The sequence below is a fragment of the Eupeodes corollae genome, unplaced genomic scaffold (assembly GCF_945859685.1).
Source record: "Eupeodes corollae unplaced genomic scaffold, idEupCoro1.1 scaffold_808, whole genome shotgun sequence".
Lineage (NCBI taxonomy): Eukaryota > Metazoa > Arthropoda > Insecta > Diptera > Syrphidae > Eupeodes > Eupeodes corollae.
The window spans coordinates 1-12,498 of NW_026605745.1; the positions used below are offsets into that span (position 1 = coordinate 1).

The 12,498-nt window shown below is 32.3% G+C and overlaps 2 protein-coding genes across 2 annotated transcripts; both read left to right on the plus strand.

Annotated features, from left to right (window-relative positions):
• The first annotated feature begins 2,136 nt into the window (after nucleotides 1-2,136).
• Nucleotides 2,137-6,327, plus strand: LOC129953594 (uncharacterized). The gene has a single exon (XM_056066835.1). It carries the CDS (start codon nucleotides 2,137-2,139, stop codon nucleotides 6,325-6,327), a length of 4,191 nt encoding a protein of 1,396 aa, XP_055922810.1.
• Nucleotides 6,328-6,423: 96 nt separating this feature from the next.
• On the plus strand, nucleotides 6,424-7,374 carry LOC129953595 (uncharacterized). The gene has a single exon (XM_056066836.1). The coding sequence runs from the start codon at nucleotides 6,424-6,426 to the stop codon at nucleotides 7,372-7,374; it is 951 nt and encodes a 316-aa protein (XP_055922811.1).
• Nucleotides 7,375-12,498: the final 5,124 nt, after the last annotated feature.

A 12,498-nucleotide genomic window follows, 5' to 3' on the forward strand; every position in this document is an offset into this window, starting at 1 on the left:
AATTAATAATAATAATAATAATAATAATAATAATAATAATAATAATAATAATAATAATAATAATAATAATAATAATAATAATAATAATAATAATAATAATAATAATAATAATAATAATAATAATAATAATAATAATAATAATAATAATAATAATAATAATAATAATAATAATAATAATAATAATAATAATAATAATAATAATAATAATAATAATAATAATAATAATAATAATAATAATAATAATAATAATAATAATAATAATAATAATAATAATAATAATAATAATAATAATAATAATAATAATAATAATAATAATAATAATAATAATAATAATAATAATAATAATAATAATAATAATAATAATAATAATAATAATAATAATAATAATAATAATAATAATAATAATAATAATAATAATAATAATAATAATAATAATAATAATAATAATAATAATAATAATAATAATAATAATAATAATAATAATAATAATAATAATAATAATAATAATAATAATAATAATAATAATAATAATAATAATAATAATAATAATAATAATAATAATAATAATAATAATAATAATAATAATAATAATAATAATAATAATAATAATAATAATAATAATAATAATAATAATAATAATAATAATAATAATAATAATAATAATAATAATAATAATAATAATAATAATAATAATAATAATAATAATAATAATAATAATAATAATAATAATAATAATAATAATAATAATAATAATAATAATAATAATAATAATAATAATAATAATAATAATAATAATAATAATAATAATAATAATAATAATAATAATAATAATAATAATAATAATAATAATAATAATAATAATAATAATAATAATAATAATAATAATAATAATAATAATAATAATAATAATAATAATAATAATAATAATAATAATAATAATAATAATAATAATAATAATAATAATAATAATAATAATAATAATAATAATAATAATAATAATAATAATAATAATAATAATAATAATAATAATAATAATAATAATAATAATAATAATAATAATAATAATAATAATAATAATAATAATAATAATAATAATAATAATAATAATAATAATAATAATAATAATAATAATAATAATAATAATAATAATAATAATAATAATAATAATAATAATAATAATAATAATAATAATAATAATAATAATAATAATAATAATAATTGTTCAGGATTAAACAACATTCAATATATTTATCATCAATTCAAACTATTTTTAATTATTTTACTTTATTTCAATCATTCAAATCATTCAATTCATTGACATTTACTTTAAAATCATTCATACCTAAATTCATAAAAGTTATATCATTTAAACATTTTACCAAACATTCAAACCATACACTATGTTATTTCTACAAATTTAAAATTGTCCAGTTAATTTTTTGCCTACTTAAATCTAATGTTAAAATTCATGCACAAACGTCTTATCAGCCACACAGTTATTTAGTTTCACTCAATTTTAATCTATCATTCTCTTTTGTTGTCAAATTCTTGCACCTTGCAATCAAGAATTTATGCAAGAATCGATCTCTTGGATTTCGATCGTCAAGCTGTGCAGACATTGGTAATATCTTGTATCACAAAACACATAATTAGAACAAATACAACATACATACATATATTTAACATATTGATTGGTGCCTCTTTAATTTTGTGGGTTATTTCAAATCGAGTTAATCAAGAATAAATGTAAAACATTTAAACATACAGTCCATTGACTCGTTCGCAAACATTGTGGTCCTTCAACGCCGAATTATAATTGATTGAATTAGATAAAAAATCAAAAGTGGTATAAAAATAATGTTTCATATTAATCATATGTACAATATATTGATTACATGAATCTATATGTACAGATGTATATGCGACGTTAATCCACTTGCAAGGTTTCGTGAACTTTATTAGACTTTCAAATTATACGAGTATTTGTAAAATTAATTTAAACTTTAAAGTGTGAACATTGAGTGCTTGTATTATAATTAATAATAATTTATCCGCTCATTGTTCGCTAAAACTGAACATAGTTTTCTTTTTGCTGAGAACAAATATATATATATATATTTAGCATTAAATTGTGCGATGGCGAGTGCATTAAAAGTTAAATGTGGTAATGCTAAAGGGCGTTTAACTCGGGCGGCAGCATTTGTAGAGACAATTGATGAATCTACACCGATAGAAATGTTAGAAATTCGGTTAGGTAAATTAGAAACCGCGTGGACAGAATTTTCTGCACTTCATAATGAGATTCTTCAGCAATCAGAAGAAACAGAAGTCGATGAAATGGAAAATGAGTTTTCGGCATACGAAACAAAATATTTTGTAACGAATTCTCAAATTGTCAAAGCTATTCGCGAAAAAGTTAATTCCGATGGAATTTCTGCTAAAACATCTGACGCAATAGATCGTTTAGCTGATCAGCAATCGATATTTCTAGAAAAACTAGGTTCAGCTCCGTTGTCTGCCAATGATTCGAATACTACAAAACTTCCTTCGATAATTGTGCCACCATTTAGCGGCAGCTATAAGGATTGGCCGTCCTTTAGGGATCTTTTCTTGGGGTCAGTTGATACGAGGAAAAATCTTAGTCCAACTCATAAATTTCATTATTTGAAATCCTATTTGCGCGGTGATGCAGCTAATCTAATAAAACACATTGCAATTAGTGATACAAATTATCCCGAAGCATGGGATCGTTTAGAAAAACGTTATGATCGGTGTCAATTAATCGTACAATCATTTATAGAAACCTTTTTGTCGCTTCCTTCTGCCAGTGTCTCTAATGTACAAACATTAAGAAAAATATCTGACGGTGCCGATGAAGTTGTGCGGGGGCTAAGTGCTTTGAACAAATCGGGCCGCGACCCATGGCTTATTTATTTGTTATTAAACAAATTGGATTCCGATTCAAAACAATCTTGGGCAGAACATATCGGATCTCGGGAAGATTGCACAATAATAGAATTTTTAGAATTCTTAGAAGAGCGGTGTGATGCTCTTGAAGCATGCCAATCTCTTAACAATCGTTCGGTAACATCGCGTACAAAGCTATCGAATAGCATTCGGGCACATTTAGCTGGGCCTTCAGATTCAGCTTCAACATCTAAATGCCCAATGTGTCAAGACAGTCATATCCTTCCACAGTGCTCCAAATTCGTCGGGTTAGACGTTGAATCTCGCCGAAACTTTGCAAAGACAAATCGTTTATGTTTCAATTGTCTTCGTGCTGGGCATTCGTCGAAAAATTGCCATTCATCGTTTCGTTGTAGGGTGTGCAAATCACGCCATCATTCGCTAGTGCACCCAGTTGAAATCAATAATTCAAAATCATCTTCTGTATCTTCTAATCAGCTTCAATTACCGTTGTCAAATCTCGCTACATCTAATATACCGGTCATTAGTAATCATTCGCTTGATCTTAGCTGTCGGAAGAAAACTCTTCTACCAACCATCTGGGCTAAAATTGAAGACGTTCAAGGAAATTTTATAGACTGTCGGGTGCTCCTTGATTCCGGGTCACAGTCTTCATTTATTGTTGAATCTTTTGTTCAAAGACTCGGTGTTCAACGAACTCATTCGAAAATTCCTATCCTCGGTTTATCATCGACAGAGATAGGATATACCAAAGGTCGCATATCCTTAAATATTCATTCTCGTTGCAACTCGTCACATTTGTTCGTTGATGCCTTTATTCTCGACAAATTGACTTCCAATTTACCATCTAAATCCATTGACGTTTCATCTTGGTCTTATATTTCAAATCTTGAACTCGCTGATCCAAACTTTAACATCGCTGCTCCTATCGATATTCTTCTTGGTGGTGATAAGCTTTGGACCATTATTAAAGGTGGACAAATTCGAGGTCCTGATGGATATCCAATCGCCCAAAGTACTTCGTTTGGGTGGGTCATTACGGGACAATTCTTCGAACGAGAAGAATCAAATCATTTTCTCTCGTGTCATTCTACTATCGACATAGATAACTCGATGCAACGGCTCTGGGAACTTGAGGAAGTTGCTCCAGCAATTCATTCAATTGTGGTCGACCAAGCAGAAGAACACTTTCGCCAGACATTTTCTCGTTCTCCAGATTTGAAGTATGTAGTTCAGCTTCCATTTAAAACACCAAATCCGTCGTTCGAAAATACTCTTTCACTCGCTGTTTCTCGTCTTCATGCAATGGAACGTCGTTTTAATCAAAATCCAAAATTGCGAGAGTTGTATTCTAATTTTATGCGAGAATACATTGACTTAGGTCATATGACTCGAATTCCTAACGATGAAATTAAGGTCTCTAGTGGCAGGTGTTTTTATCTGCCTCATCATGCGGTCTTGAAACCGGACAGCTCGTCCACAAAATTGCGTGTCGTTTTCGATGGCTCAGCTAAAGACTCAGCAGGAAAATCCTTGAACAGTACACTGTTAGTAGGCCCTCCGATTCAACGTGATCTGATAGGTGTGTGTTTACGCTTTCGACGACATCCTTTCGTGTTCACGGCGGACGTAGTTAAAATGTTTCGCCAAATTTGGATAGAGGATCCCCACGCTGATTACCAACGGATTGTTTGGCGCGATTCTCCTTCCAAAGAAATAGAACACTATCGATTACATACCGTTACATACGGTACAGCACCCGCTCCGTTTTTGTCCGTTCGCGTATTAAAACAGCTTGCAGAAGATTACCGATCCGAGTATCCAAATGCAGCCCGTGTTCTTTTGGAAGATGTTTATGTTGACGACGTGATGACAGGGGCAAAATCTACCAAGGAACTCATCGAATTGCAGTCGGAATTAGTTGCTCTTCTATCAATGGCCAAACTTCAGCTGCGAAAATGGAGTTCTAACAGTTGGTCACTTCTTGCTTCTCTTCCAAAGGAAGATTGTGAGTACGCTTTCTTTGATACAGAACGCTCAAAATCGTTTGTTAAGGTGCTTGGTATGCATTGGAACCCTTCAAGTGATGAATATGCTTTTCGTATGTCAAAAGTACTTCCAACCATTTCACTGACGAGGCGTTCATTGTTGTCAGAAGTGTCGCGGATATTTGACCCATTAGGACTGTTAGCGCCTTCAGTCGTGCTTTTCAAAATCCTCTTTCAGGAACTCTGGTCTTCAGACTTAAAACTAGGATGGGACGACCAGCTGCCTTTGGGATTAGCTGACCGATGGGCAAGGTACAGAGAGGAACTTCCTTGTTTTGAGCAAATTAGAATCCCGAGAAACTTGTTCCAATCTTCGTTCAACGACATAGAGCTTCACGGGTTTTGTGATGCATCATCACTCGCGTACGGTGCTGTTTTATATACCCGGTGTAAAATTGCTGAAGGTGTGTACAAAATAACCATAATTGCAGCAAAAACAAAGGTCGCTCCACTGAAGCCGATTTCAATCCCCCGTTTGGAGCTATGTGGGGCCTTGCTATTAGTTCGCCTGATCAACCTAATCAAAACATCGCTTTCGTGCAAATTTTCAAAAACTGTGGCCTGGTGCGACTCTGAAATAGTGTTGCACTGGCTCTCTTCACCTCCTCGTCGCAGGGTTACCTTTGTCGCCAACAGAACCGCTGCTATACTGGAAGTTACACCAAGGAGTTGCTGGCGCCATATATCATCAGAGTCAAATCCAGCAGATTGTTCGTCGCGCGGTGTTACTCCGTCGAATCTCCCGAACCATCACCTCTGGTGGACTGGTCCATCATGGTTGTGTCTGGAGGAGAGTGCATGGCCTAAACCCAAATTCGTAACCTTACAACAAGAAAATAACGAAATTTTACTCGAACAAAGACTATCTCCGCATCAAGTGCTCCAAACTTCAGTGAAAAATTTTGATGTCATTGATCAAATAATCAGTAAGACCTCGTCGTGGTTTCGAATGCAAAGAATACTCGCGTACGTCATTCGCTTCATATTCAACTATTTAAGTAAAAATTCAAAACGTCAGCGTCGTACCTCGTACTTAACTGTAAAAGAAATTCATATCGCCAAAACAACCATAATTAAATCGGTCCAACTAACATCATTCAGTGAAGATATTCGTACTTTAATAGTCAAAAAAGAACTACCCTTAAAATCCAAACTTCTAAAATACGCCCCTTTCCTTGACAACAAAGGTCTTCTAAGAGTAGGAGGAAGAATTAAAAATTCTTACATATCTTTTAATATAAAACATCCTTATATTCTGCCAAATAATAGATTTTCCTCTCTCATTATAGAAGATATCCACAAAAATAATCTTCATCCAGGAGTTTCCGCTACATTTGCCATCGTAAGGTAGCAGTTTTGGATTTTGGGATGTCGAAATTCAATCCGCAAGATTGTTTTCAACTGCAAAAGATGCTTCAAACTTCGGAAAAGTACTACTTCGCAACTAATGGGTGATTTGCCATCACAAAGGATCTCGCAAAGTCGTCCCTTTTCGAATACTGGGTGCGATTATGCAGGGCCATTCAACATAAAATTGTCCAAAGGTCGTAATCCAAAGACGTCAAAAGCATACATATGCCTATTTGTGTGTATGGCCACTAAAGCCATCCACCTCGAGCTAGTGAGTGACCTTACTTCCGAAGCGTTTCTTGCCGCATTTCGTCGATTTGTGTCTCGTCGTGGATTATGTTCGAACGTTTACTCGGACAATGGAACCAACTTCCAAGGCGCACGTCGGTGTCTCAACGAGATGCATAAGTTGGTGTTATCAGAAGCGTATAACGAAGAGGTTGCAACGTCACTTGCTAAGGACAGCATCGCATGGCACTTCATCCCCCCATCGTCACCACACTTTGGCGGTCTTTGGGAGGCAGGTGTCAAGTCGGTCAAATTTCACCTTCGACGAGTAGTCGGAGCAACGATTCTTACATTTGAAGAAATGTACACCGTTCTCACTCAGATCGAAGCTGTTCTGAATTCTCGTCCTCTTTGTGTTATATCCGATCAAGATTTAAACCCTCTAACCCCCGCTCATTTTATTATAGGTGAACCGTTTACTGCTGTCCCGGAGCCTACCACTTTAAACACGCCACTAAATCGACTCACACATTGGAATCACCTACAAAATATGGTTCAAGGTTTTTGGAAACGGTGGCACATGGAGTATATCACCACACTTCAAGAACGGCCAAAGTGGAAGCAGCAGAGTCCAAACCTAAAACCAGGGGACCTTGTTATAATAAAGGAACCAAATCTTCCCCCAACAAAGTGGCTACTTGGCAAAATCACAGCAACAACTCAAGGTACAGATGGTCGAGTACGAGTTGCAACTGTAAAAACGAGTGGTGGAACCTTTGTTCGTGCAATCACCAAGCTGGCAGTTGTACCCATGTCCTGAAACTCGTTCCAGGGGGGCCGGGATGTTCAGGATTAAACAACATTCAATATATTTATCATCAATTCAAACTATTTTTAATTATTTTACTTTATTTCAATCATTCAAATCATTCAATTCATTGACATTTACTTTAAAATCATTCATACCTAAATTCATAAAAGTTATATCATTTAAACATTTTACCAAACATTCAAACCATACACTATGTTATTTCTACAAATTTAAAATTGTCCAGTTAATTTTTTGCCTACTTAAATCTAATGTTAAAATTCATGCACAAACGTCTTATCAGCCACACAGTTATTTAGTTTCACTCAATTTTAATCTATCATTCTCTTTTGTTGTCAAATTCTTGCACCTTGCAATCAAGAATTTATGCAAGAATCGATCTCTTGGATTTCGATCGTCAAGCTGTGCAGACATTGGTAATATCTTGTATCACAAAACACATAATTAGAACAAATACAACATACATACATATATTTAACATATTGATTGGTGCCTCTTTAATTTTGTGGGTTATTTCAAATCGAGTTAATCAAGAATAAATGTAAAACATTTAAACATACAGTCCATTGACTCGTTCGCAAACAATAATAATAATAATAATAATAATAATAATAATAATAATAATAATAATAATAATAATAATAATAATAATAATAATAATAATAATAATAATAATAATAATAATAATAATAATAATAATAATAATAATAATAATAATAATAATAATAATAATTACCATATTACAATAATAATAATAATGATGTTCAAATGGTAGACATGTGCATTTAAGAGGACAACCTCAAAACCAATCTCTATCTATCAACTTCTACTCTCACCTCCTCGTGGTGAACATCGGGTGCCTAGGACCTCAACTGAAGATTGGGTTCCAACCCCTGTAGAAAGTTTTTGGGGGCAGTAAACTAGAGAGGGGGGAGAGGTGTTCCCACTAAGGCACCTCTACTTATCCAGACGGCAGCGGACGAATTCTCGAGATGGAATCAAAGGTGGCGTCTACAGTTCCAGTAAGGTTGAACTACTTAGTGAACACCTTATCGGGCTTCTTTGACTTATTCGGAGCCCGGGGATATAAGGAGCGGTTTTATCCGGCTCCCCATCCTTGGAGTTATATGTAGGTTCTGGCCCTACAGATTGGTTGTTGTGCCGTTCGGATGACATTCTGGCTTTCATAGTTGCAAAGCACCAGCAAGCCTCGAATGAGGAGGGATTTACTGTTGACAACCAACGCAAACGAATTAAGGTCAACAAACTTGGGATATGCAAGTGGAATGTTAGGTCCCTAAACAGACCACGTTCGGCTGAAGAATTATCGCAGGCCCTAGACCGCTATAAAGCAGACATCACTGTAGTATTGGCTCGCCAATGCACGCACGCGCCTTTGTCAGTGGTCAGATAAGAACTGACCTACTTTCCAGTAGAGCATGCACACGAGACAATCATAGATAAGAAGAGAGATGAGATATCAATAAACTTACTCATTATTGTGTTGACATTGAGCATGTTTATCACTGCTCCAATATGATGTTAATATACTACATCTCTTTCATGTTTCATTATTTTTTTTTCTTTATTCTAATAATTAATCTTTTGTTTTGATTATTTATATAAAAATTAGGACTTCATTTTGGAATACATTTTTATAATATTAAAATAAGTTAATAATTGACTCTGTAACTATAACATAACTTTAATCAAACTCAAACTTGTTTCAAGTCTTATAGGATAGCATAAACTATTTATACTGAAATTCATTTCACTTAATTTAATCTTGGTTTACATTTTAATTTTGGATAGATTTCCACTCCCCTTCTTTAAGTGAACAATGTTTCTTTTTAACTTTTCATTTGTTTGATCATTTCTTTTTACTACATCCTCTCCATTACAACTTTCTACAGTGTGTTGAGTAGGACTAAAGTTTGGAGTAAGTTTATTTTGTTTAAAAAAATTTTTTATAATCACTTTATCACCTACATTAATATCAGAACTTTCTGCTTTTCTTTTTCTATCTGTATACTCTTTTCCTTTTTCTTTATTCTCTTTATCCCTATCACTAACCTCTGAATCGTTAAATTTTTTGTCTACATTATTAAGTCAAATTGTTTTCAAAAGAGAAAAATGTTAAAGTGCTCTATTGCCCAGACCGAAGCATAGGCTTCTTTCTCTGTCTGACTATACTTACGTTCGCATTCTGTGAGTGTTTTATTTCCATATGCAATAATTCTTGGTCCTTTTGAGTTGATTTGCAATAAAATTGCACCTAGTCCTACTGGACTTGTGTCCGCAAGAACTTGCGTTTTGTCTTCTACGTTGTAATACACTGGCGATTTAATATTAGCAAGAATGTTTTTTAGCTCAATGAAAGCATTGTTTTGTTGAGGAGTCCAATATTCATTAATTTTACTATTTTTCGATAGTTTTTTTTCTCAGGAGCTGTTTCAAAGGTTCTGTTTTAGTAGCTAAATGGAGTATCCATTTTCCAATAAAATTTATAAGATCTAGAAAGCTTTGGAGTTCTTTGATTGTATTTGGTATTCTAAACAGTATAATGCTTTCTAGATATTTGCTTAAAGGTTTAATCCCTTCAGTATTTAGTTCGTGCCCTAAAAACTGTATTTTACAAACTCAAATAAGACATTTGTCATTACTTAAAAGTACATCGTTTTCTTCAAGGGTTTGAAGAACAATTTTTAGACGTTTGTCATGTTCCTGTTTGTAGCTTCCAAATACTAATATATCATCAATAAAGTTTATTGCCCGTTCATAACCTAAAATAAGTCTTTCCATTATTTTTTGGAAAATTTCAGGGGTACAAGTTATGCCAAACATTAACCTCTTATATTGGAACAAACCCTTTTTAGTTATAAACGTTGTTATGAATCTTGATTCTGGATGGACTTCAATCTGGTGAAAAGCGTTCTTAACATCAAGTTTACTGAACAGTTTAGCATTCTCAATCTTTGGCAAAAGTTGATCCACAGTCGGTAAGGGATGGTTATCGCGTAAAATTACAGCATTTGCCCGTCTCATGTCTACACAGATTCTGACTTCTCCATTTTCTTTGAGAATGGGTACTATAGGAGAAACCCATCTAGAGGATTTCTATACTTACTCTATGATATCGTTGTCTAAAAGTTTTTCTAGTTTTTTTTTCAACTTTAGAGTCTAAAGGTAAAGGAATACGTCTGTATGGTTGGAAAACTGGTTTTATGGATTCATCTATTGGTATCTCTACCAGCACATTTTTGAACTTGGGAAATTGAGAACTTTTTACCCCGTTAACATATCTTCCAATTTTGATAACCTTGAGAGCTTTTGCGGTTTTAATCCCTAACAAATTGTTTGTTCCCCTTGCAATAACATAGAATTTTGCTTTTTCTATTTCATTTCCTATAACTATATGTGCATCAAAACTCCCAATCACATCCAAAGGTGTGGATTTTCCGTAAACTAAAAACGTCTTTTTTGGATTTTTTTATCTGATTAAACACCTTTATTTTGTGAGTCTTTAAATAACTCTACGTAGCTTCTGTTAGCGAATTTGGCTTACAACCTGAGTCAATTATCATGTTGACTTTTATCCCCCCAATATAACATTCTATAGTTGTGTCATTATCAATGTGAAAAACGTAGTCTACCTCCTCTTTTTCAATAAAATCTACCTCTTCCCTACCCTTTTTATTTTTTTCCTGTTGTCTAAACTACGCTCTGGACCAGAATATTTCCTCTTTTGTGAAGATTTTGTCTTGCAATGTTGACGAAAATGCCCCACAAACCCACAACCGAAGCATTTTTTATCTCGAGCTGGACACTTTAGATCTTAGGAGGAGTGTTTCCTACTACCACACCGTTAACAAAATTTTTCCTTCTCATCTTTTGGTTGATAATTATTTAATCTTGGCTTATTTTTTATAAGATTAATTTCTCGACCTAAAATTTTATCTCCGTAATTTTCGAGCTGCTGCTTTACTATCTCCTGTGTATTAGCTTCTTTTATTATTATATCTAGTGTTATATCGTCACCCATCGTTAAAATTTTCTTTCTCAATTCCTCTGACCTACCCTTTTCTGCTATCTGGTCAGTTAAATGTTCATCAATTTTATCAAAACTACACTTCTCAGCCTGATTCCTTAATCTTATTCAAAATTTTTCAAATTTTTCATCAACTTCTTGTCTCATAAGTCTAAAGATATGACTCTCAAAAATTTTGCTATGTTTAGGTAGAAAATATTCATCAAATTTTTTAATAGCTATTTCATATACATTATTTTCGTTGGTGGCATCAACATTTGCTCCCGGTAAACTAAAATTTCTTGAATCCCCAATCCGCCATAATGTAAAAAAACCGCTCTCTTTTTTGTATGAGATTCAATACCAGCAACTTCCAAGTATATGTTGAAAGCTCGTTTCCACTTCTCCCATCTGAGAGCCACTAAAGAAGTTTCCCCTTCAACAACAAAACTCTCCAACGATTGTAGATTTTATTCCATTTCTGTAGCAAGAAATACAATTAGTTATTTTCACGAAAAATACGTGTGAAATTTAAGTCTATCATAATAGAACACTAAATTTAAAAAGATTTTGAAAATTTAAAATTTTGTGCTTTTGACAATTTATTATATACTTTTTCAATTGAATAGAAACCTCTTTTCTAATTCTTTTATTCTTTTCCAATTGAATGGAAATCTCTTTTCTGACTTTAATACATGTTACTTCATTTGAAAACTCTTTTTTTTCTTTCTTCCAATTAAATGGAAAACTACTTTCCAAAATACTTTGATTTCCTTTTCAATTTAATGAAATAACACTTTTGGTTCTTTTTTTTTAATTTTCCAATTGAATGGAACAACTTTCATGTTTCACAAACTTATGTAAAGATTTCTATAGCAATTCAATTGAATGAAATGCAAAACTATTTGCATAAAACATCATTTTTTCCAGTTAAACAGTTAAATAACGGAACCAATTTAAAAAATGATATTGCTTAGAGATCCTATACCCGGAACCCAAAAAGTAAACTCCAAATGATCTGATGAAAATCATGAATAAATTTCCAAACAAATCCTATTTAAATTTATCTATCGCAAACCCCGTTATTT